General features: G+C 48.9%; 1 protein-coding gene across 6 annotated transcripts in view; it reads left to right on the top strand.

Annotated features, from left to right (window-relative positions):
• SMAD3 (SMAD family member 3) overlaps nucleotides 1-26390 on the top strand; it is a 137273-nt gene that overhangs the window by 90436 nt on the left and 20447 nt on the right. For 4 of the 6 annotated variants that reach the window (XM_012451372.3, XM_064381929.1, XM_012451374.3 and 1 more), the window contains exons 2-5: nucleotides 16349-16542; nucleotides 16710-16841; nucleotides 18200-18274; nucleotides 22234-22284. In XM_012451372.3, the coding sequence (XP_012306795.1) occupies nucleotides 16349-16542; nucleotides 16710-16841; nucleotides 18200-18274; nucleotides 22234-22284 (452 nt within the window). Of the gene's footprint in view, nucleotides 1-16348; nucleotides 16543-16709; nucleotides 16842-17019; nucleotides 17656-18199; nucleotides 18275-22233; nucleotides 22285-26390 lie in introns of those variants that run through there. The other 2 variants (XM_021667496.2, XM_021667497.2) reach the window with 2 other exon arrangements.

Genomic DNA, 26390 nt, shown 5'->3' on the forward strand with positions numbered 1-26390 from the left:
TGAGAATCTTTTCCAGGAAAAAAAAAAAACGAAAGAAAATCCCACCCCCAAGCGTGCAGTCTGCCCACGGGAAGTGATTCATGGTGCTCCAATTCAGGCAGACCTGACTGCGGGAGGCGGGAGGCTGGGAACCAGGTCTGGGAAAAGAGGGCAGAGAAAGGATACCCAGACCTAATGGCTTCTGCTCTGTGGAAGAAAGTGAAAAACAGAATGACTAAGAGTCCTGTAATAAGAATTGTTTGTTTTGTGAAGTTGAACTAATAGTGAGGTTTGCCGGCAGATAAGACATGAGAAATTGCAGTTGTCAGGGGAGGGGACTTTTCCATGTCCTGCTCTTTTTTTGTTTTTTGAGAGAGCAAAGCTATTTCTCAGTCTTCCTTTTTTTTTTGTTTTTTTTTTTTTGAAATGGAGTCTTGCGCTGTCACCCAGGCTAAGGTGCAGTGGCACAGTCTCCCAGTTTTAAGTGATTCTTGTGCCTCAGCTTCCCCAGTAGCTGGGATTACAGGTGTGCGCCACCATGCTGGCTAATTTTTTTTTGTAATTTTAGTAGAGACTGAGTTTCACCATGTTGGCCAGGTTGGTCTTGAACTCCTAACTTCAGGTGATCTGCCTGCCCCAGCCTCCCAAAGTGCTGGGATTATAGGCGTGAGCCGCCATGCCTGGCCTTATTTTCAGTCTTAAGACTTTCATTTATTAGTGGAAGGCCCAGATCTGTGTTTGTTCCTCCTGTAAGCCTGTTTTCTGTTCTTTGAAGAAGAGGGTCTAAGATGAGACCAATCACAGTTTCCAATAGCTCTTTCTCCTCAATTTCCATTTTTACCTTTCCCTCCAAAGTCGAGTTTTTAAAACAATATTTGATTGTTTATCTATTTATTTATTTTAAGACGGCGTCTTGCTTTCTCGCCAGGCTGGAGTGCAGTGGTGCAATCTGGGCTCACTGCAACCTCCGCCTCCCGGGTTCAAGCAATTCCCCTGCCTCAGCCTCCCAAGTAGCTGGGACTACAGGTGTCCGCCACTGTGCCTGGCTAATTTTTTGTATTTTAATAGAGACAGGGTTTCACCATGTTGGCCAGGATGGTCTCGATCTCCTGACCTCATGATCCGCCCGCCTTGGCCTCCCAAAGTCCTGGAATTGCAGGCATGAGCCACCGCACCTGGCTGATTTTTTTAAATTGACAAATAATTGTCCATATTTATGGGGTACATAGTGATGTTTTGATACATATTAATATGATTATGGTGATCACATCAGGTTAATTAGCATATCCATCATATCAAGCATTTATCATTTCTTTGTGTTGGAAGCATTCAGTATCCTCCTGTTTGAAACCATGTAATATGTGATTGTTATACAGAAACATTACGTAGTAACAATCCACACAGTAATTGTAAACTATGTAATTGCATTATTTGATTAATTGTATGATATGTTACTATGTGACAATCATTACAGTTTACAATTACTATGTAATATAAATACATACATAGTTTACATAGTAATTGTAAACTGTAATGATATTGTAATATGATTGATAGGTATTTGATATAATATATGATTGTTAAGTATAATTATCCTACAGTGGTATAGGACACTAGAACTTATTTCTCCTAGTTAGCTGTAATTTTGAGTCCTTTAACAAATCTCTCCCCATCCCTCTATTCCCTCTACTCTTTCAGCCTCTAGTATCCACTGTTCTTTTTTTTTTTTTTTTTTTTTTTGAGACAGCGTCTCACTCTGTCATTCAGGCTGGAGTTCAGTGGCGTGATCTCGGCTCACTGTTCCCTCCGCCTCTTAGGATCAACCGATTCTCCCGCCTTAGCTTCCCAAGTAGCTGGGACTACAGGTGCATGCCACCACGCCTAGCTAACTTTTTGTATTTCTAGTAGAGACAGGGTTTCACCATTTTAGCCAGGATGGTCGCGATCTCCTGACCTCATGATTGCGCAGCTCGGCCTCCCAAAGTGCTGGGATTATAGGCGTGAGCCATTGCGCGCATGGCCCCTCTGTTCTTGATCTCAGCTTACTGCAAACTGCCTGCTGGGTTCAAGCGATTCTCCTGCCTCAGGCTTCCCAGTAGCTGGGATTACAGGCACCCGCCACCATGCCTGGCTAATTTTTTTGTATTTTTAGTAGAGATGAGGTTTTTCCATGTTGGCCAGGCTGGTCTTGAACTCCTGACTTCCGGTGATCCTTCCTCCTCAGCCTCCCAAAGTGCTGTGATTACAGGTGTGAGCCACTGCACCCGGCCCCCTCTGTTCTATTTTTACAAAATTAGGGTTTTGGGGCTGATACATGTTTTTCCCTAAATACTCACTTTTGTTTCATCATGTTGTCATAGAATGAAGGAATCCTTTCTGTCCTATGGGCATTTTATTTTATTCTCCCTCAAACTAACACTACAAATTAATTTGATTCCCTAAAGCAGTTTGGAAACAGAAACTCTTAAGTGTTGGCTATATGAACAGGCCCGCTGCCAAGTGAAATGCCCAGATCACCCAGAATGAGAAGATGGGTCTAAACACACCTGGCTTTGTGACTCCATTTCAAAATCCCTGTATTGTTGGAGGTCAGCTTTGGGGATGAGGGATTTTAAGGAAAACAGAGGTGAAGTCCGCTGTTGCCTTAAGCCTATCAGAACATTGGCAAGGGCCATATGCTGAATGGGTCCATGAGTGATCTCTTAAAAAGCGAATAAAGTGGTCAGGCACGGTGGCTCACACCTGTAATCCCAGCACTTTGGGAGGCCAAGGCGGGCGGATCATGAGGTCAGGAGATGGAGACCGTTCTGGCCAATCTGGTGAAACCCTGTCTCTACTAAAAACACAAAAATTAGCTGGGTGTGGTGACAGATTTCTGTAATCCCAACTACTAGGGAGGCTGAGGCAGGAGAATCGCTTGAACTCGAGAGGCGCAGGTTGCAGTGAGCCAAGATCACACCACTGCACACCAGCCTGGTGACAGAGCGAGACTCCGTCTCAAAAAAAAACCCCAAAACTAAACAAATAAAGTATCTTCAGGCTTAATTCTCAGCAGAGTGAAATGGCCACCCAGAAAATTCTGTGAAGCCTGGCAACTTTTCCCTTTCTTCCAGTAATCACAGACCAACCCAGATCTTTGCATCATCTTTTATTTGTGACTTGAAAGTTCTGTGATCCTGCTGACACTCAAGAAAAAGCAATCCCCATCAACTTGGTGCTTTGAGAAAAAAGTCTGTGAAGACCAAAGCTATTAAATAGAAAAGCCCTAAACACTCTCGTCCTCCTCCTTCAGTTACGATATCGTCTTTGGATGGGGAAAGGGAGGGGCTCTCACCAGAGCCAAGAGTATCTCCGCTGATTCAAACCCAGTGTGCTTTGTAGTTGTAGAGAACTGAGTTTGGAGAGTAACACTGAGGTTCAAGCCCAGGCACTGTTCCTTGCTGATCTGGCTGATTTTGGGCAAGTCACTCAGGATCATAAATTTTTCATCTGTAAAATGGGAGCGATGACACTCAGCCTGCAGGGTCCCTTTATGCAATGAGTTACTGAGAAGTGCTGGGTAAACACTTGTTCTGAGGTGTAAACTGCTTCTGTTTCTCCCTAGCTTCTTCATCCCAGAGCATATCTTTAGCCTAGGGGGATCTCAAGGGGAGGGAAGAGAGCAGATTTGCTCCCCAGGGGACATATGGCAATGTTTAGAGATTTTTTTTTTTTTCAGTTGTCACAGCTGCAAGTGGCAATGCTACCCTACCGGCATCTGGTGTGAGGAGGCCAGACTTGCTGCTAAACATCCTATACTACACAGGACAGCCCCCCAGTCCCCAACAAAGATTATCTAGCCCAAAACATCGGTAGTGCCAACGTTGAGAAACTCTAGGTCTCGCCAAATCCATAGCCCAATGTTGAAAAGTTCTTGGTGTGTCTGTGCTTTACAGATGAGTATCATCAAGGTGAACTTTCTCCAATAGCCAACCACCTTCTTTTCCAGAAAGTACACACTCTGTGCCCACCCATGGCCCTTGGGAGGTGGGATGGCCCCAGGTCTAGGGGATCTTTGTATGTTTCCAGTCGAGTCCAGCCCTCCCAAGGATAAAACGAGGTGTTTCCTGGCTTCCTCCTCCAAGAGTCTGCCCAGGAGCCTCCTGCAGCCTCTGCGGCTCCTGCTCAGGCTGCCCCATCTGCCTGGGGCACTTGTCATGGACCTGAGCTGGCTGCTCTGGAGAGCTAGCAGGGTGAAAGAGAGGACTAAATATCATAGGGAGAAGTGAAGAAGAGGCCGGCTGCTGGTCTGGAGGATGGCATAGGGGGCACTAAATATCATTGGGAGAAGTGAAGAAGAGGCCAGCTGCTGGTCTGGAGGATGGCATAGGGGCTGCAGCCTGGTATCTTACTTGGTTTCCCCCCAGACTGGCTGTATTCACACCTGAAGCTCCTGATATTGTCCATTTATAAGTTCAGATGAAAATTGAGTTGTTCTTGGTGGAAATGTTTTAGTGACTGGTATCAAGGGCTGGCTGTGAAATCCTGTTTTCAGCTCTTCATGGGCCAATCTAAACTGGAACATTCAAAAACATGCTTAGCGGCCAGGCGCGATGGCTCACGCCTGTAATCCCAGCACTTCTGGAGGCCAAGGCAGGTGGATCACAAGGTCAAGAGATGGAGACCATCCTTGCCAACGTGATGAAACCCTATCTCTATTAAAAATACAAAAATTAGCTGGACGTGTTGGCATACACCTGTAGTCCCAGCTAACTTGGGAGGCTGAGACAGGAGAATCGCTTGAACCCAGGAGGCAGAGGTAATAGTGAGCCGAGATCGCACCACTGTATGCCAGCCTGGCGACAGAGCGAGACTCTATCTCAAAACGAACAAAAATAGCTTAAAAAAAAAAAAAAAACCCATGCTTAGCACCCTTACAGAACTCATTGAGAATATGCAGGAAACTCAGCTAGAGGTAGAGCACGTGGTCACTGTGGTAGAATGCGCAGTGAGACCTCAGTTACCTAGAACCTGGCCAACCACATACCTACCCTCACTAGGTTTCTTCTTTGTGGCACCAAATGAAAAGAGGCTGATATTGGAAATGGAGTTTAAATGAACAACAACAGTTTTAAAACCTTTGAAAATGCAGGGATGTAGTATATTCAGTTACAGCCTGAGTTCCTTTTGTTTGTAACTCTTTGATTTGAACCTCAGAATATTACAATTATAGGCTATTTTTTGCTACTAGTAATAACATAATCAAATTATATGTCTTTCAACCAGAGTCAACAATTGCTCAGTTCCTTTAAAAAAAAAAAAAAAAAAAAAAACACTTGTCATCGTAAAGACCTTCAGGCAACTTAAGATTCCATAAAACAAAGGAAAAGTTGTCTTTCTGTTCTTAACTTACCAAAGCAGGAAAGTATACTCACACGTTTAACGTCATCGGCAAGAAGGTTTGACACCAGCTTAGTTGCAGGGAAAGAGGCAATTGCGAGGCTTCCTTCTCACGCTTCGGTAATTTGCTGGGTGACTTGAACAAGGATCTCAGTGCACCAGAGTCTGTTTCCTCAACCCCACGATGAAGGGAGTGGAACAGATGCCCTCCAGGTTCCTCAAGGGCCAGCTGTCTCAATTCTCCAAAGTGAGTTTTCAGGCAGGCAGAGTTAGCCAGAGTGTCGCCTCACACTTTGCTCTCTGCACATTGGGCCTCTGTGGTTTGTCACATACAGCCAGGGGACTGGGCCCATAACTCCCTGAAGGATTTCTGCCCAGAACAAAGGATGCTTTGGATTTGACTGTGTGTACCAAAGGGAATGAGTGAGCCCCCAAATCAAACACTCCTCTTGGCAGTGTTTTCAGGGCTTTCTCATTTGTTCCTTTATTAAACAGTTATCCTGGGGCTGTCCATTGCATGGAAGAAATAAAGGCATGTTCTAATACTCGCATATTAAAGAGCAGCAGAAAGAGAGCTCTCAGGGTGAGCTTATAGTTCAAAGGCCAAATGGAACCAATGCAAGGAGACTTTCAAGCCACGAGCAGAATTTTTTTCTGCCTTCCCAGAAGGTCTGATGGAGTGAGCACCTCACCCAAACTTGAAGTCATTCAAGTCTTGCTTTTATTTTGAACCAGAAAAAAAAAAAAAGCCCACATAGAATGCAAACTTTAAGTAAAGATTTTATGGCTGGGCGCAGTGGCTCACATCTGTAATTCCGGCACTGGGAGGCTGAAGAGGGCAGATCACAGGTCAGAAGTTTGAAACCAGCCTGGCCAACATGGTGAAATCCTGTCACCACTAAAAATACAAAAATTTAGTCAGGCGCAGTGGTGGGTGCCTATAATCCTAGCTACTTGGGAGGCTGAGGCAGGAGAATTGCTTGAACCCAGGGGGTGGAGGTTGCACTGAGCCGAGTTAGCGCCATTGTACTTCAGCGTGGGTGACAGGAGCGAAACTCTGTCTCAAAAAAAAAAAAAAAAAAAAAAGATTGCAGGTGAGTGAACACTGGGATAGTAGGGTAGCTTGATTGCTGTCAAAGGGAAAGAGATGGGGAGGATATGAAACTGGGAGAGCAGGTGGGGATATCCACTGCAGCATGTGTGTTCCGGGAACATGTGTATCTGTACCAGTGTGGGTTCAGGGCATTCATTGGCAACCCCAGGATCTAAAACAGCTCCTTTTTCTTCCACTAAAACTTAGCAGGTGTTAGGGAGGAAAATGTAAAGATACAGAATAAATTGAGGTGAAATGTATGCTAGTGGTTTGGTTTTTGAGTTATTAATGTAGTATTTGGGCCACTTTAAAAAATGAATATTAGATGAGTATTTGGGATAAGTTCACATTTTATGCAAATTGACTCCAAAGCTGCCAGGTAGGTTGTCTGTCTGAAATGGTGAAGTTTTCTCCTGGTATTGTATTCAAGATCTGGGCATAGGGGTGTACCCCATTTAGAATTAGGGAAAAGAAGCTGAGTCACACTGCCTGGCTTCACTTTGTATTAACTGTGGGAAAGGTTAGGAAAGTTGGGTAACCTCTGGTGATAATGATGCTTGGAAGTTTATCGGGAAAACTGGCGGTGGAGTCAGTGCATCAGTCAGCTAGTGTTGTGTAACAAAGCACTCTAAAAACCCAGCAGCTTAAATCCATTGTTTATGCTGACTCATGCTTCTGTGGCCCACCTGGGCTTGGTTTTTTGCTACAGATTTGGCTTAGGTCTGCTCCACATGTTTTCATTTCTGGGCCCAGCCTATGGGGCAGTAGCAGCCTAAGGGTGGGGGGGTTGGGAGCTGGGGAGGTCGCATGATGATGGCAGAGGTACAAGAGGACAGGCAGAGACACACAATGGCAGTCTGTCCCTTCTGCTCACATTCTACTGGCCAATGCAAGTCAATAGTCCACCCCAAAGTCAAGGGACAAGAAAATACATGCCACCCGTGGTAGGAGGAGTGGCAGAGCCACAGAGCAAAAAGTGTGGCTGCAGAGAGGGGTGACTAATTCACTCTCTGTGAATTAGTCATCAAGTGGCCAACACAGTACGTGGCACATAGCGGTAGCCATTTCCACCTCTGTTGTTACTGTTACCACTCCACAGACAAGTTGAAAAAGAAAGTTGTCTGAAAGTGACTGGAAAGTTCAGTATTAAGAGCACGTGTATGCATTAAATCAAATAGGTTTCGACTGAAATATGATCGTGTTAACAGATTTCCTCTGTTCACTTCTTCGGCCCAGTTAACTGGCACAGTGCTTGTGATATGGTAGGTGCTCAGTAACTATTTGGTGATTGACGAATGGTCAATTTTCTTTTTTCTTTTTCTTTTTGAGATGAAGTCTCGCTCTCATCCCCCAGGCTGGAGTGCAATGGCACAATCTCAGCTCACTGCAACCTCCACCTCCCAGGTTCAAAGCGATTCTCCTGCCTCAGCCTCCTGAGTAGCTGGGATTACAGGTATCTGCCACCACACCCGGCTAATTTTTGTCTTTTTAGTAGAGACAGGGTTTCACCATGTTGGCCAGGCTGGTCTTGAACTTCTGACCTCAGGTGAGCCACCCACCTCAGCCTCCCAAAGTGCTGGGATTACAGGCGTGAGCCACTGCACCCGGCTGTATGGTCGTTTTTCCTAATGGTGATACAGCATGGGATAACAGAAAAAGCACTGTTCATCCTACCTACCCCTACCCACCGTGTCTCATCCCTGGTCTGGGTTTGAATCCTGGCTTTGCCTTTTACAAGTCATATGACCTTGGGCAAGCCCCCTAAGTTCTCTGAGCTGGGCGAGGGTCCTGGGGGTATTGCCATCTCTGCGTGCTCACATAGCATCGGTGTGCCTGGCGTGTAGTTCATGCTGAATAGGTGTTGGCATGTTTCTGGAATGTACGTGCTCTGCGCCTCACCTTCTCCCCAGCCCCCGTGTTGTCACACAGATGGCTTTGAGTGGCCGATCGGTGGAAGTGCAGATGTGAGGAGCACTTGGCCCCACCCTCTCTGCTTTGGGTGCACTCTGGCACGCTTCACCTGCACCTAGGCTTTGGGCTCGGGCATTACCACGTCCTTGGCTGTGGCTCTCACCACCATTTTGGGACAGTTTACGGGTCCCACTTGAAGCCAATGGGAGGAAACCTACTTTTCTGCCACAGGAAATTGTTCTGCTAGTGAAGAATATATTTAAGGATTAAAACCTGTCAAGGAACTTGAGGGAGTTGCTAGAGAAAGACTTGGGGCTCTCTCATCAGGAAGCCGCTGGGTGTGGGAGAGCTCTCAGTCATAAATGGGGAGGAGGCCCAGAGGCAGGTTCCTGGGACTGTATTCCTAGTGCCAGCAACTGGTCTTGGGCTAGGAGGAACGGCTGGGCCAGGGAGAAGAGTGGGTCATAAATAGACCATTTTCTGCAGCCAGGCATATTTATGGTAACATCAGCTTAGAATTAAGACTTATTTATTGAATTTACTTCATGGGCCCAGTGCCCTATAAGACTTGGGAGGGTGTGTTCTGGACACATCAGCTATATTAAATCCAGCAGCTGAAACTCCCAATTCCCTCTTATTATTTTGGTAAGCATTGCTGTCTAGTTTGAGTGGGGCAGAGGGAAAAAGAAGGAACAGTGCCAGGGCTCTGGGCAGCCCAGACTCGGAACCAAGAGGAGCTGTCGCTGATGCATAAGATGTGAATTCGATGCCCTCCCTCCCTGTCCTGAGTTTGGGAATTGCATGGCCCAGAGAAGCAGGCGCCTGGTCCAGATGACTTTTCGAAAATACTGCCAAGCCAGACTGGTGGTCATGTCCTCACGAGCTGGAGAGTGAGAGGGGCTTGTCTCCTTGCGATCAGAACCCAGCCTGGCAGCCAGGAGTGCTGGCCACTTGCTGTGGCCCTGATACAGACTGCTGTGTGATCCTGAGACATGAGCTTTGCCTCTCCAAGGATGAGTATACATTGAGGTGGGACCATTGTAAGATGTGCCTTATTACCCACACAGCGTTGTGGTGAGGATAATCTGAGAGAAGGAACACAGAAGGCTTTGTGAAAATTTAAAGCACCAGGCAGACATGAGGCCTTCCTGTGACCCTCCTGACCGTGTACCCAGATGGCCGAAGCAGGGAAAGAGATGTGTTGTGGAGGACCTACTGTGTTCCTTACTTTGCCGGACACTATCATCGTGAAGAGGCAGTAGTAGTTACATGACAATAATGACAATAGATTCCTGCCACCTTCTGGAATATCCAGAAAGTGGATAATCCAATTGTTTAAAAATTGGATTGTTAATATTGAGTGTTATTAATTTTTCATTTAAAACATTTTTTAATCCCTCTGGGGGAAAAGATTTTTTTTTTTAGACAGTTTCTTACTCTGTCACACTGGCTGGAGTGCTGTGGTGCAGTCACAGCTCATTGTGGCCTTGACCTCCCAGGTTCAAGCGATCCTCCCACCTCAACCTTCCGAGTAGCTGGGACTATAGGTATGGATCACCTTACCTGGCTAATTTTTCCATTTTTTGTAGAGATGGGGTTTCACCATGTTGGCCAGGCTGGTCTCGAACTCCTGGGCTCAAGTGATCCACCTGCCTCAGCCTCCCAAAATGCTGGGATTGTAAGTGTGAGCCACCATGCCCAGCCAGTGTTTCAGATGAAAAATATTAAGACTAAAACACTGATTTTTTTCAACTTTATACAGTTAGCAAGTACTCAGTATTTAAACCCAGGTTTATTAAGTCCATTCGCTTTTTTTGGAACGGTGATATAATTTATAAATAATAAGCTGTGCATATTTAAAGTACGCAGTATGACAAATGTTGATAGATGTATACACCCATAAAACCACCACAGCAATTAAGAGAGTAAACATAGGCTGGGTGTGGTGGTTCACGCCTGTAATCCCAGCACTTTGGGAAGCCGAGGTGGGCGGATCACAGGGTCAAGAGATGGAGACCATCCTGGCCAACATAGTGAAACCCCGTCTCTACTAAAAATACAAAAAATTAGCCAGGCATGGTGGTGTGCATCTAAAATCCCAGCTACTCCGGAGGCTGAGGCAGGAGAATCATTTGAACCCGGGAGGCGGAGGTTGCACTGAGCCGAGATCATGCCACTGCACTCCAGCCTGGCGACAGAGTAAAACTCCGTCTCATAAAAAAGAGAGAGAGAGAATAAACATTACCTTTATCCCCAAAAGAGTTTCCAAGTGCACCTTGGTAATTGTTCCCTCCAATCCCTGTTCCCTCCCTGTAACTCCCTCTGTCCCCAAGCAGTGACTGATCTGCTTTCTGTCACCAGATTAAGATGAGTGTGCCTTTTACTTTACTTTAAATTACCTTATTTTACATAAACAGAATCATGTCTGGCTTCTTTCATGAAGCATCGTTAATTTAGATTCATTCATAGTGTTGCCCTTATCAGTAGCTCATCCTTTCTTATTGCTGAGTTGTATTTCTTTGTATGGCTATGTTATAGCTCATTCATCTGTAATACACGTGCAGTAGTTTTCAATTTGGGGCGATTACATTCATGCACAAGTCTTTGGCCATACGCTTCTATTTCTCTTTGGTACATACTTTGAAGTGGAATGGTGGATCATATGGTAGGCTTATTTTTTTTTAGTTTTTTAAGAAACTTCCAAATGTTTGAGGGATGAATATCCCAATTACCCAGATTTGATCATTACACATTGTATGCTTGTATCAAAATATCACGAGTACCCTACAAATATGTACAGCTACTGTGTAGCCCCCAAAGTAAAATATTTTAGAAAGGAACTTCCAAGCTGTTTTCCCAAATAGTTGTACCATTTTACATTTGCACCAGCAGTGGAAGGACTTCCGGTTGCTCCACACCCTTGCCAACACATGGCATGATGAGGGTTTTCATTTTAGCCGTTCTAGTAAGTATTAGTCCTATGTCATTGTGGTGTTAATTTGTGCTTCTCTAATGACCACCATTGTCAAGTGTCTTTTCCTATGCTCGTCGTCTTCACACCTTTCTGGGTAGTGTCTGTTCAAATCATATGTCTCTTTTTTAAAAGATTGAATTGTTAATTTTGAGTTTTCAGAGTTCTAGAAACAGGTCCATTATCAGATATATACTTTGGAAATATTTTCTCCCAGTTAGTGCTTGCCTTTTTATTCTTTTAACTGTCTTTCAAAGAATAGAAGCTTACGTTTTGATGCAGTCTGATTTCTTTTTTAATGAAGTGCTTTTGATATGGTATCTGAGAAACCATGTCTGGCTGACTTTTGTACTTTTAGTAGAGACGGGGTTTCACCATGTTGGCCGGGGTGGTTTCAAACCCCTGGCCTCAAGCGATCCATCCACCTCGGCCTCCCAAAGTGGTTTTGGTGACTGTTTGATTTATGTTGGTCTTGCCCAGTGGATTGGAGGGTCCATGCAGACAGGGACCACTTTGCTGGCCCTTTCTCACGGTGAAGTCTCTTTCCTTACCACTGTATCCTTAGTGCTACACATAATAGGTGCTCATTAAATGTGTGCTAAATAAGGGATTCTATTTTAGTGGCATCTCCTCACCTGTCTGAAAAAAGTCACATGGATGTTCTCCTGTTAATTCTTCTAGAAGTTTTATAGTTTTAAGTTTCACTTTAGTTTGTTTTTGCATAGAGTACAATGTGTAGTTTGAAGATCATCTTTTTTATATATCCAGTTGTTACGTCACCGTTTGTTGAAATCTACCAAATTGTCTTTGGACCTTTGTTGAAACCAGTTGTCCCTGTATATGTAACTATTTCTGGGCTCTATTAGGTTCCATTGATCGGTTTGTCAGTCCTTGTGCCATTATCCTACTGCCTTGATTACTGGAGCTCCCTTGCTTTTTTTTTTTTTTTTTGAGATTGAGTCTCACTCTGTTGCCCAGGCTGGAGTGCAGTGGGATGATACTGGCTCACTACAATCTTTGCCACCTGGGTTTAAGCAGTTCTCCTGCCTCAGCCTCCCGAGTAGCTGGAACTACAGGCATTGTGCCTGGCTAATATTTGTATTTTTAGTAGAGACGGGGTTTCACCCTGTTAGTCAGGATGGCCTCGATCTCCTGACCTCGTGATCTGCCTGCCTTGGCCTCCCAAAATGCTGAGATTACATGCATAAGCCTCTGTGCCCAGCCTGTTCCCTTGCTTTTAAAAATTGAGTTACTATCAAAATAATTCATGTATGATTAATATTACTTTTAAGGCAAGAGGGCCACCCACTTCTGTCACGTGGATGGAGCTTACCTCCCCAGCCTCATTCTCCCCCGCTGCTGGCCTGAGCTTTTCTCCGAGGCCTCTTGCAGAGGAGGCTATGAAGTCCTGAAGAGCAAATGTGGCCACTTCCCTAATCTGTGGGCACTCCGTGGCTTTGTAGGAGAACAGCTGAATAATTCTCTGTTCCCACTCGCCACTTCCCACTCTCCCTTTTTCTCCAGCTCACCCTACTGGTCCAGGATTGGACTTGGGGAGTAGCTGCTGTGATGTAAAATAATAATGCTAATTTGTGGGTGTTTATGAAGCACTTTCAAATGGAAACCAAGCTTCACGAGGTCGGGATGAGGGCAGGAGAATACCCCATCTTGGAGATGAGATGACTGAGTGTCCTAGGAAGCTGACGAGCTGCCAGTGTCTCCCAGCTAGGAGAGTAGAACCCTCCTTGACCCCAGGTCTTATGACTCCACATCCGCCAGTCCTCCTTCTATACCTCAGGGATGAGTTCCGGGCTGTCCTCCTGTTCTGCCTGGTAATTACTGTTTTTCAGCTGTAGGGGTTCCTTGTTCTTGGGCCCCATGGGAGGAAGGTAATTACATCCTTCGAGAGGCCCTTAGTCAGCAGCTCTGGGTCAGTTCCTGTGACCAAGCCCAGCTCTGACCTTTGTCTGTCCTTTCCGCTTCCCAGGCCGGTGGCGTGCAGATTTAATCCAGAGTGCGATGAAATCCCTCTGTTTCTCTCTTTGGTTGGTGCTGCTGGTGGCATCTGGCCAGCCCCTTCTTCACAGAGTGCCCGTGAATTCTGTGTATTCAGGCAAATGGGTGCCCTCGGTCATAAGAAGGCACAGAGGGAAAGCTTGCAGATGTCTCACTGCCAGCCCTACCCAGCATTAAAAAAATCATGGCACTGACTGGCGGGGTCCTAGGTTGGGCCTCCTTGAAGAAAGAGCAGTCCTGCCTCTTAACAGGATACCTGTGATTCATGAGCATCCATCTCATTCGCTCCCCACTTCTGTTCCTGCTACCTGCCTGCAACCTGTTGGTTACATGTAGCCAGAGTTTCATGGGGCCTTTTTCACACACATGCACAGCCCATTTATACATCTCAGAGGCTACATACTACTTTCAGAAAACTGGAGAACACGGCTGGGCACAGTGGCTCATGCCTGTAATCCCAGCACTTTGGGAGGCCGAGGCGGGAGGATCACTTGAGGTCAGAAGTTCGAGACCAGCCTGGCTAACAGAGTGAAGCCACATCTCTACTAAAAATACAAAAATTAGTTGGGCATGGTGGCACGTGCCTGTAATCCCAGGTACTGGGAGACTGAGGCAGGAGAATTGCTTGAACCTGGAAGGCAGAGGTTGCAGTGAGCCAGGATCATACCACTGCACTCCAGCCTGGGCAACAGAGCAAGACTACGTCTCCAAAAAAAAAAAAGAAAAAGAAAACAGGAGAACCCCTTATCATGGCCTTCAGGGTCATGCGGAGTAGCCCTGTCTGCCTCCCCAGCCTCGTCTCGACCCAGCTCTCTCCCATGATCCCCTCTCCAGTCACTCTGGCCTTCATTCTCTTCCGGCCTTACCATGTTTTCCACTTTCCACAGGGCCTTTGCATGTGCCCTTCCCTCTCCTTGTCCTGCCCTTCTCCCACGCCCCTTTGCCTTTGCCTGGTTCTTACTTACCCTTTAGGCTTTCAGGTTAACTGTCACCTCCTCTGAGATGCCCTGTCCAACCCTTCAGCAAAGTGGGGTGCCATGGTCATGTACTCTTGGGGTTCTCTGTTATTTTCCTTCAGGACACTTTCATTGTGTGTAATTGTAGGTTTCTGTGATGATGATGGTGATGATAATTTGAAACAGAGTCTCACCCTGTTGCCCAGGCTGGAGTGCCGTGGCACAATCTTGGCTCACTGCAACCTCCCCCTCCCGGGTTCCAGTGATTCTCCTGCCTCAGCCTCTTCAGTAGCTGAAATTACAGGTGCCCGCGACCATGTCTGGCTGACTTCTGTACTTTTAATAGAGACCGGGTTTCACCATGTTGACCAGGGTGGTTTCGAACCCCTGGCCTCAAGCGATCCATCCACCTCGGCCTCCCAAAGTGGTTTTAGTGACTGTTTGATTTATGTCAGTCTTGCCCAGTGGATTGGAGGGTCCATGCAGACAGGGACCACTTTGCTGGCCCTTTCTCACGGTGAAGTCTCTTTCCTTACCACTGTATCCTTAGTGCTACACATAATAGGTGCTCATTAAATGTGTGTTAAATAGGGGATTCTATTTTAGTGGCATCTCCTCACCTGTCTGATACCAGACACCATCTGAAGTCTCCCATCCCTCCAGAAGCCTTCTGCCTCCAGCCTTGCCCATAGCTGGCGATGCTTTTGCTGCCCCCCCACTCCCCTCAGCTCCCCAGTCATCCTGTCCTGTAGGCTGCCCAGACTCTTGTCATGCCATCTCCTGGGGATTTCACAAAAGGAAAGATTCTGATTTAGTAGGTTGGGGTAGGCGCTGAGAGTGTACATTTTTAACAGACTTCCCTGAACCTCTGCTGCTGGCCAGGGACCACGCTTTGGGCTGGCTTGAGAAGTGAGGGCACCAGGTCATAGCTGCTTGGCCACATCACCATAGAAGACATCGTTCACACAGAGTCACAGCACTGCCCATTTGTAGGTGGGCACGGTAGTGTGCACATGTGCTCCCAGCTACTTGGGAGGCTGAGCTGGGAGGATGGCTTAAGCCCTGGAGGTGGAGGTTGCAGTGAGTCAAGATCACGCCACTGCACTCCAGCCTGAGTGATAGAGCAAGACCCTGTATCAAAAGTAAAAAGGCCGGGTGTGGTGGCTCACGCCTGTAATCCCAGCATTTTGGGAGGCCGAGGCAGGCAGATCATGAGGTCAAGAGATCAAAACTAGCCTGGCCAACATGGCGAAACTCAGTCTCTACTAAAAATACAAAAATTAGCCGGGCTTGGTGGTGTGTGCCTGTAGTCCCAGCTACTCGGGAGTCTGAGGCAGGAAAATCACTTAAACCCAGGAGGCGGAGGTTGCAGTGAGCCGAGATCACGCCCCCGCACTTCAGCCTAGAAACAGAGATTCTGTCTCAAAAAAATAAAAATCCCTTTAATTTCCCTCTTTCCCATCCTGCTCACCACAAATAATAACTAAGAAAGAGGGAAAGGAGGAAAGGCAAGTTTTCTTTTTTCCCCGACTTTCTAATGTGTGAGGGAGACCTAGGTGAGTGAGGGGAGGCAGCGTGTGTACTCTGTCGCTCTTCTTGGCATCACTGTAGTCCTGATATCCGTGCCTAAAGAACTCTCATTGTCCTCCCCAGCCCTGTCCCCTCTCCGCACCACTGGGCTGAGAAGGAAGCCGATGAGAGGCTCCTGGACCTTTTCCAAGCACAATTGAAGTGTGGGGCCTTCACGTGGAACCCAGCTCCCTGACGAGCAGTACAAAGTCGGGGAACCCACTGGGGCCTGGTGGGTGAGGCCTGCTCTACCAGCTGAGGGTCCTCCCCTTCCACAGGGGGCCTCTGTCGTCTTCTCCTGAGATCCCTCCCGGCACTCACAGCTAGCAGGGCTCTCATCTCCTGGACCTCTGGGTCTGGGAGAAATGAGGGGAGGGAGAGCTTTCCGAGTGTCTGAAAGCAGAAGGCCGGACTCTGCAGAAAGCAAGCACAGCCCACATCTCCCTCTCTTTCTGCTCCTCCCCATCCCCACAGGTCCTTGGATGGCCGGTTGCAGGTGTCCCATCGGAAAGGGCTCCCTCATGTCATCTACTGCCGCCTGTGGCGATGGCCCGACCTGCACAGCCACCACGAGCTGCGGGCCATGGAGCTGTGTGAGTTCGCCTTCAATATGAAGAAGGACGAGGTCTGCGTGAACCCCTACCACTACCAGAGAGTAGAGACACCAGGTATGCCGCCGGCCCACCGGTGGGGTCAACAGCTGCTGGGGAGGGGGAGTCATCACCTCTCCCCTGCCACCCCCCCACAGGGTTTGCGGTGCACTTGGGGGTGTGGGGACTTTGGTGCTGGTCTGGCATGGACGCTGAGCCACCTCTGCTCTGTCTCCCCCGGACAGTTCTACCTCCTGTGTTGGTACCACGCCACACAGAGATCCCGGCCGAGTTCCCCCCACTGGACGACTACAGCCATTCCATCCCCGAAAACACTAACTTCCCCGCAGGCATCGAGCCCCAGAGCAATATTCCAGGTAGGCACGTGGGTGGCGCAGGCTGGCCTGGGAGGCAGGGGCAGCGGTCAGCCCCGACATCAGTCCTGTGGCCCCAATCTCTGCCCCCGAGCCATCCCCTGCTCACCCCTTCTCTGTACACAGCTCTGGCCTGAGGGCCTCTGACTCAGAACCGCATCCCTGTTAGGAGAGGACCCGTGGCCTCAGCTCCCCGCTCACTGGTGATGCTTTTCTTGGCATAGAGGAGCAGCGTGACCCTTCCGCCCGGCCTTGATGCAGTCATTTATTTTGGAAGCAGAAATAGCAACACTATTTCTCTCACCACCCTTGAGGCCGGGACCAGCATTCTGTCCCCGATGGACTAGGGGTCTGCAGAGGCGGGGAGTGAGCTGACGGCCAGGCCACAAGTGTGGAGAGCTGGCTCCGTGAATTCGTCTGGGCATCAGGCCTGGGTGAGGGGCTCCAACCTGGGTGGGAATTGAGGCCAACTTTGAGTTTTCACTCTGCAGGCAGAGAGAAACGGACTTCGCAGTCAAAGACTGCAAATGTTTTTAGAAGCCCCTCATTTACATGCAAATAATGTGTGAATCACCAGCACTTTCAGGCTCCAGGAAAGCTGGGCTTGGCAGCACTTGGGCTAGTCACTTTTGCTGGCTGGGGCAGTCCTCCCGCTGTGTTCCTCTTAGAGCATTCTCATTTGGACGTGACGTTCCTCCTGGGTTAGTTTACTGGGCTGAGGTTGGCTGCAGGCCTGTGTGCTTGGGTCAGAGTGTTATGGAGAGACCCACTGTCCCACCTTCTCAGATCCTTCGCGGGTAGCCCTGGCATCCTGAGGGTAAGTCAGCTACTCCCTGTTCAAAGAGCAAACCTTGGAGGGCTTCAGTCAAGGTCTGGGGCGGTTTCAGAGAAACTGCGGAGCTAAGACACATCCCCTAGAGACAACAAAAATAACATCAAGTCTGCGCAGGAGAAGAGAGCAGGGACCAAAGGGCAGGTCTGAGCCTGCAGATCTTCAGAGGACAAAGAGGGGTGAGGCGGAGGCGCGTCCAGACGCCTCCCTGGAGGGGGTGCGGCTTAACCCTCACCTTGAAGGATGGGGGGAGAATTTAGCCCGGTAGAGGATCTAGGAGTACGCATTTCAGACTTGGGAGTTGGTCCGGTCCTGCGCGAGCACCGGCAGTTATGATCCAAGTGGGAGTCAGAGGTGGACAGGGGCAAGGCCAACAGAACCAGGGGCTGGTACCTCTACTCCGAGTCCTGGAGCTCCTGTGGCCACGGACACTAGCATCATGGTGTGCATGTGTGATGTGTTTGCAAAACGTGTCTCAGAGCCAAGCTGTGAAGGCCTTTTAACGGGCCACCTTCCTTCTGATTCCCAGAGACCCCACCCCCTGGCTACCTGAGTGAAGATGGAGAAACGAGTGACCACCAGATGAACCACAGCATGGACGCAGGTCAGTCATGCAGGGTGTGCATTTTTTTTGTTTTGTTTTGTCGTTTTGAGACAGAGTCTCCCTCTGCCACCCAGGCTGGAGTGCAGTGGCGTGATCTTGGCTCGCTGTAACCTCTGGCTTCTGGGTTCAAGCGATTCTCCTGCCTCAACCTCCTGAGTAGCTGGGACTACAGGTGCACACCACCATGCCTGGCTAATTTTTGTATTTTTAGTAGAGAAGGGGTTTCACCATATTGGCCAGATTGGTCTCAAACTCCTAACCTCATGATCTGTCTGCCTTGGCCTCCCACAGTGCTGGGATTACAGGTGTGAGCCACTGCACCTGGCTGGGGTGTGCTTTTATTCTTAACTGATGAGCAGCTCGTGGGTTCATCCCTTCCATCCTTTCCTCTTCACCCCCTCCCTCCCTCCTATCTCTCTCTCCAGTATTTGTAGAGCAACCACGATGTGCAAGGGGCAGGGCATAGAAGAGAGTCCAAGCTGCTCACAGATGGTGGGGGAGATTGACAGGACAACCAGCAGTCACGAGACCATCTCGTGGATGCCCTGATGGAAGATGCCGCATGGCTTTGGGCACACAGCAGGGCGACTTCACTCCGTCTGGGGAGGAGCAGCACCTTGCATTCCAGGTTTCTCCCCAGATTGAGTCTTGGTGATGTGTAGGTGTTAGCCAAGCTGTCAGGGTAGGCAGGGGCCGTGTCAGGCAGAGTCATGGGGGTTGGGCAGGAGAGCCTGGTGCATTGTGGGGACAGTGAGAGCTCAGTGTATCTGGAGTCCAGGGAGTGTCCAGCCCAGGGAGCTCAGCGTGGCTGGACGGTACACTCTCTCCAGTGGGGAGAAAGATGGGAGGGCCCTTCACATAGGTGTCCAAGTGTGGTGGACCTTCAAGCTAGACAGACAACTTGGCATTTAGTCAGGGCTGATGGGAACCACTGCAGGCGGTAAGCAGGGCCGGTGCCTTAGTGAGATGTTACCAGCAGCAGGGTGGAGAGTGGCCTTGATCAATTCAAACAGTTGGGTGGGAGGCAGGAAGAGGCTGAATGGAACTAATGCCTTCTTTGGATGACCAGTGGAGACTCCTGAAGCCAGTATTTTTGTGTGACGACCACATGTGATGTGTGTGCTCCTGCCGTGGGAGGCTGGGTTTAGCTCTCTCCTGCTACATCTCCAGATGTTTCCCATATCATTTGTTATAGGACCAAATTGGCTCCAGACCAGCAGCTTCTTGAATTGAACCCCAGCTGCCACATAGAATGTGTACTGAGTTGTGTGTGGTTGGGAGAGGGGGAGAGGGAGCCCCGCAGATGTTCCATTCCAATGATGGTAGGCGTGCCTTGTACGCACAGAGCTGCTAGACATAGTGGAGCCACCTGCCCTCACATACAGCCCAGAAGAGATTGTGCAATGCTTTTTTTTTGCCAAGACAGAGTCTCCCTCTGTCTCCCAGGCTGAAGTGCAATGGTGCGATCCTGGCTCACTGCAACCTCTGCCTCCCAGGTTCAAGCGATTCTCCTGCCTCAGCCTCCCAAGTAGCTGGGATTGTGGGTGTGCACCACCACACCTGGCCCATTTTTATATTTTTAGGAGAGACAGGGTTTTGCCATGTCGGCCAGGCTGGTCTTGAACTCCTTACCTCAGGTGATTTGCCCACTTGGCCTCCCAAAGTGCCGGGGTTACACCACACCTGGCTGAGATTGTGCAGTTCCTGAGAGAACGAGACTCGCATGTACGTTGTAGTTGCTGAAAGCCAGCCTGGGCATCGTGGCACCTTTGGGTTGAGCACACCCCGTGAAACACACCCACCCGGCAGAGTGGCTAGCAACGCGAACCAGCTGGAATGCATCGAAGACCTTCCTGTATCCGATGCCAAGTGACTGCTGCAAGCCTGCAGCTATTCATCGCAGGCACGGGAAGCAGGCCAGCGGAGCAGCATCTCTCCAGCTGCTGCGTTTCTTCCCACTCTGCGTTCCCTCTTCCCTCTCTGCTGCTCTCCATATTTGCACAGTGATTATCGTTACAAACACACACGGTCCAGAGGGGCTGGAGATTGGAAAGAGCAGCCCGGATCTCACCCTGTCAGCTCTCATTTCTTCTCCCTTATCTTCCTCCTTTGTGCCCTCATTTTCTCTGTCCCCTCTCCCTTCTTCCTGTCCTCTCATTGAGTGTGCCTGGAGGGCCTTGTTGTGAACATGAGTGATTTATCCAAAGTAGACACAGACTAGATTGCGGACCCCAGCCAGCGTGCGGGTGGTGGGTGGGAGCCCTCCTGTCTGTCTCTGTTCTTCACTCAGAGTTGCCTGCTTGGATAGTCCAGTTGCCCATGCGCTTGGCTTCCCTGCCCGCAGGGGTGTGGTAGTGTCTCAGGGCCAGAGGGTCATCTTGTTGTCCCCTGTGTCCCCTCACCTGCATATGCCCCCTTTTAGACTTGCGAGATGGACTTCCTAGGTCTTCGTGGTTCAGGATACCACAAAATGGGACAAGCATTTATCGAGTGTCTGCCATGTAGCGGTCATGGCATAAGCACTTCTGTGTGCATGGTCTCACTTAATTTTCACATGTCACACACTGGATGATATTATCCTCATTTTATACCTGAGGAAAACATTAAGGCTCAGGGAAGTTAAACGGCTTAGCCAAACTCACATAGCTGATTCGCAGGGGTATCCAGACCCTGTGACTGATTCTGTAACTCAGTTCTCCCAGTGAATATTCCGCATCCCCCTTTAAATTAGGGGCTACAGGTGAGAAGGAGAAATCCATGATTCTTCCTTTGCCCTCAAGGAGGTTACAGCTGAGTTAGGACAAAAGAAAAGACCCCCACCAACAGCGCAAGGCAGCATTCGCTTGAGGCCGGATGCTGGACGCAGTCTCGGGACTGGTAGATTTCATGGGGTGGAACCAGACCCCACAGGATGGTTAGTAAGTAGCCTCCTTTTTTATTTTAATTATTATTTTTTGAAACAGAGTCTCACTGTGTTGCCCAGGCTGGCGTGCAGTGGTGCAAACACGGCTCACTGCAGCCGTGATCTCTCCTAAGCTCAGCCTTCACTACTCCTGGCTATTTTTTTTTTCTGTAGAGATGGGGTCTCCCCATATTGCCCAGGCTGGTCTCAAACTCCTGGGCTCAAGTGATCCCCCAGCCTCGGCCTCTCAAAGTGCTGGGATTATAGATGTGAGCCATTGTGCCCAGCCTCTGCAGCCTCCTTGACAGAGGAACGAAGGAGGGGGACAAGCAGAATGCTGCTCTGGAAAGGTGTCCACTGTTTATTTTGGAAGGCTGATACCACGTGAGTTCTTTTTTTCTGGAGGTGAGAGGAGGAGAGAACACAGTAGAGTAAGACTTGGGTAGATGTAGGCTTTTCCCCATGTGCACCATCATCTTTTGCAGAGTGTCAAGTCTGGTTGCGGAGTTGCAGGGTTTCTGAGGCAGGTTTGTGAGTTTCCTGAAATCAGTCTTTCCAGCACCTGAGCTGTTTGCGGCCTCTGACCAAAGTCAGTGGCTGGTGACGTTGGGGAGGCTTCAAGCCCCTCGTGTGTGGGAGGACTGGCCTCCTGCTGCCTGGGTCTTTGCAGTTTGGGAGAAGGGTTTCCCTGCTCCTCTCATTGTCCTGAGGCCATAGTTAATAGGGCAGGTGGTGTAAGCTAAAGAAAAAAGGTGTCACCTATTCTAGTTGAGAACTTAGCAGCCCTGAGCTGGGAGTCTTGGTTAGGATCATAAAACCATCAGAGACCTCTGAGATCATCTACTCAATCCGTTCATTCCAGACAAGAAATGGAGGCCCAGGGAGGGAGAGTAGAGGCAAGAGTATGGGGTAGGCCTTCTCCTGGGACTCGGAGGCTTAGTCCAGGGTTTTCTTTCTGCTGTGTTGAGCTACCCGACCTTGATGTAAGTGTTCAGTAATTTGGCTCTCCAGGCCAAGAATCTTTTGCGAAGTCTCACAACTGTGTCTCACCTCGCAGGTTCTCCAAACCTATCCCCGAATCCGATGTCCCCAGCACACAATAACTTGGGTAAGTATCTCCTTGTGCACACACTGGAACCGCCTCTCACTGAAGCCCTGGTGGGTCACTAGTGTGGGGAGGGGGCCCTGAAGGTAAGGCTCTCCCCCGACCCCCACCATCAGCCCAGCTCAGCCCATCAGGTTTCTGGTTACGGTGATGCTGAGGTCACCACAGAACGGCGAAACCTGAGAACAGCAGTGGCAGGAAAGCCAACCATATGCCGGGTTTGAATTTCCCCTGGGGGGTGGGTAGACGTGAGTGAATGAAAATTCCCTAGACTTTATGCCCAGCAGAACGAGGGTCTGTGGTCAGCTAAGTATACGTGTGAGGTTTGGTGCAGAGCCATGGACAGCCGTGCAGACTCCAGCCCCCTGACATTTATAGATTTGTTTCAGATATACTTATTCGAGTATTTCATCTTATAGTTATGTAATTTTTCTTAAAACAGCAGCATATAAGGAATTCGAAAATAAAGTCAAAGTGCCCATAATCCCACCACCCTAACAGAACTGCCTCTGTGTGCTCGAAGCCCTGATATTTGTGTATCAGGCATATATATATCTGTGCCTTGCCACTGAGATCATAGTGCATATCTGGTTTTTTCACTCCTTTTTCTCCTTATGTTATTTTGTAAACACGTTCCCATATTTAGGTGTTTTGTTTATCGTTGTACGTTATCTCATGATGTTTTGGAGTAGAGGATCCATTGTTTCCACAACATTCCTCTGTTGCTAGACTTCTGGGTCAGTTTTCCCAAGACTGACTTTTCTAACCCAGTATAGGGTCCTTCAGTTCTGCGGCCTGGGATAGGCTTTCAAGGGTCCTGCCAAAGGGCTCAAAACAAATGAAATATCCGTTTAGTTTTTATTGAGGGGAGTTTTTTTTTTTTTATTCGGGTCCGGTGGTTTTAGAAAATGTAAGTTGGATTTTCTTTGGGGCTTTATTACGGAGGCTGAATTTGTGGCTCAGGAAAAGAACTGGTTAATATTTCTTGGCAAATCAAAGTGGATTGGACTGGCTTTTGTGCCCATTTGCTTCCAGACCTTGACTGACAGCGTCAGATGAAGAAACTCATCATTTGGGATATAAGAGATGTCTGAAACCCTTTAAAGCCGGCTGACCTGGGAAGGGTGGGATGTGACTTGGGGGGATCTGTTTTTAACATTTTTGTAAAATAATATCACTGTGAGTTCTGGGCTTTGCAGAGGGAAGGTCAGATTCCTGATATGAAAGGACTGAGTTATTAAAAACAAACTGAAGGCTAGAAGCAAAGCTAACACTTGAGAAATTAAAGGCCATGATCAGCTTTTGAGATTGGCTGCTTTAGATTTATTTTCTGTGCCCCCTCCATCCTTTTTTTTTTTTTTTTTTTTAGAACTAGTTTTGCTCTTGTTGCCCAGGCTGGAGTGCAATGGTGTGATCTTGGCTCACTGAAACCTCTGCCTCCCGGGTTCAAGCAGTTCTCCTGCCCCAGGCTCTCGAGTAGCTGGGATTACAGGCACGCGCCACCACGCCTGGCTAATTTTGTATTTTTATTAGAGATGGGGTTTCTCCATGTTGGTCAGGCTGACCTCGAACTCCCGACCTAAGGTGCTCCGTCTGCCTTGGCCTCCCAAAGTGCTGGGATTACAGGCTTAAGCCACCATGCCCAGCCTTTCTGTGCCATTTTAAAACCTTCCTGGGGTCAAGGTAACACTTTTAGTCAACAGCCTTTTGAGCAGACACTTGCCTTTGAAACCACAGCAGTCCCAAGGCAGCTTGGAGGTGGCTGATGCCGGATGCAGTGGTTTAGACTCAAAGGTGGTAGTTTGCTGCGAACTGCCCTCTAGATGGCTAGATGGTGTAGACGAGAATGATGGGATGTTTGTTTCTTGAGCTTGGACTTGAGGCAGCGTCCCCTGTTGACATGGTTCTCATTCCCTCCTGCCCTTCCTCAGGCAGCTTGCCTGAGAGTTAAGAATTGGTAGGTTATTTCTTCCAAAGGGAGACCCATCCCCTAGCCTGGCCATCAGAAAATGGGTGCACTTTGCACTGGCATAGTTGCACCTCTACTGGGAAGGTGTGAATCAGGGGCGAGTCGCTGAGCGAGTCATGGTTAGGATTCTGGGTGAGACACTGCGCTGACAGGCCCGGCTTCTTCTCTTCTTCATTAGCCCCTGTGCTCCCTTCACCTATTGAAACCATTGATTTCATCCTTACCTAGAAAGGTCGCCTGGACTCCCAGCGTCATAGCTGGAAGCGGGTGAGATGGTGAGGATGATGGCAAACATTTCTTGAGAGTTTGCTGTTTACTGGTATTCAGAGTGCTTCCTGTGCATTAACCCAATCCTTGTAACTTTATAAGGCAGAAGTGTTGTGATTGTTCCTTTTATAGATTAGGAAACCAGGGAAGAAATCAGTGAACTCGTGCCCCAGATTGACAGCTAGCGAATGGAGAAGCTGGCTTTGAACTCAGGCCCTGTCACTCCAGAGCGTGCACCCCATCGCAGCATGACACTGCCTTGCTGGGCCGTTTAGACCAGCTATCCCCACCTTCCTCACTTGGAGGAACAAGGCTCAGGCAAGGCATTTGCTGACTTTTACGTTGGAGACAAATGCTAGGCTGTGGCCCCTGGGGGTAAGCCCTGCCTGCTTGCCTGCCTCTTCCGCACTCCCTCATCCCCGGATACTTCTTGTCTGCATGCCAGTTCAGGAGGGGGATTGGAAGAGGGACCACAGACCCAGCCATCAGGAGGCTACAGCCTTGTTGGGATCAGTAAGCGGGACCAAAAATGATTCTAACACAAGAAATAGGTGCAAATGAAGTCCTCTGAGGGTTCAGGCACTCACCCAGGCTGGAGTGCAGCAGCACGACCTCGGCTCACTGCAACCTCTGTCTCCTGGATTCAAGTGATTCCCCTACCTCAGCCTCCTGAGTAGCTGGGACTCCAGGTGCGCGCCACCACGACCAGCTTTTTTGTATTTTAGTAGCGACGGGGTTTCATGATGGCCAGTATGGTCTCGATCTCCTGACCTCGTGATCTGCCCACCTTGACCTCCCAAAGTGCTGGAATTCCAGGCGTGAACCACCACCCTGCAGTTCGCTCTTACTGCCCCACTGCCCAGCTGTAGATCTCACTCTGGAAACACTGATGACGTTTGGCCAAAGTCATGGCATGGATGAATTTAGTGGAGAGGCAGACCCAGCTCAAGAGGGAAAAACAGCCAGAGACACACCTGGGTTGTGTGTGTCGGGGGTTCTTGGGGAAGGCTGAGGTCAGGGGGATGATGGGGTCACGGCAGCCGAGGGGAGGAAGCCCTAAAGGATGGTGGCCATGAGCAGGTCCTGTGGAGATGCAAAATGAGATGTAAGAAGAGGCCTTGCATTTGGAATCAGGGGTTCAAGGGCAGCCTTTAGGGAGCAGTTTGTGGGGAGGGGTGGGGGCTGAAGTCAGCAGTGCGCTGAAGGGCAAGTGAAAGGTGGGGAGGTGGAGGCAACCAGCAGCGCAGCCTTTGCACTGGCTCACAGTCAGCGCGTCCCAAACCCTAGGATGGAAGCAAACACAGGGAGCTCTTCCTAGGAAGACACGGGGACATCTCAGGACATCTGATTATTTCTTTTAAAGAGATTATTATGAAATTACCCTACAAAAAGAAAGAAAGCAGAGGACATCTGGCTTCTCCTTTCATTTCCTCCCCACTCCAGGCATTAGCCCCAGGCTCGGGTCTGAGGAAGGTTAAGCCTCCTTGCCACAGTAAAGCCACTTCTGGTAAGGGGCAGAGACTCCTGGTTGAGACCTAGCTCAGCATCCTGCCCCCAGGCAGGCTCTCAGAGACCCTGGCACCTTTGTTTGCAGGGAAGGGGATATGAGCAGGTGATATGCCTGTTAGACACAGCGCGCTTGCTGGGTGAGTCACTGGGAATTTCCTAGGCATTTAAGTCGGAAGGATTGGGGCAAGTGGAGGGGAAGGAGGAGGCAGGTGGAGAGAGGAAAAAGGTAGTGAGCTGGCTTCTGCTGGGTGAGTAAGTTGCTCCCTGCTTTAAAGTGAGACAATTAGGGAGGAGCTGTGACCAAGGAAAATAATGTGCCAGGGAGAGCCCTGGGGGAGCAGTTGAGCTGGAGTTTAAGGAGGCA

The sequence above is a fragment of the Aotus nancymaae genome, unplaced genomic scaffold (genome assembly GCF_030222135.1).
Source record: "Aotus nancymaae isolate 86718 unplaced genomic scaffold, 86718_ANA_hifiasm-v0.15.2.pri h1tg000003l, whole genome shotgun sequence".
Taxonomy (NCBI): Eukaryota; Metazoa; Chordata; class Mammalia; order Primates; family Aotidae; genus Aotus; species Aotus nancymaae.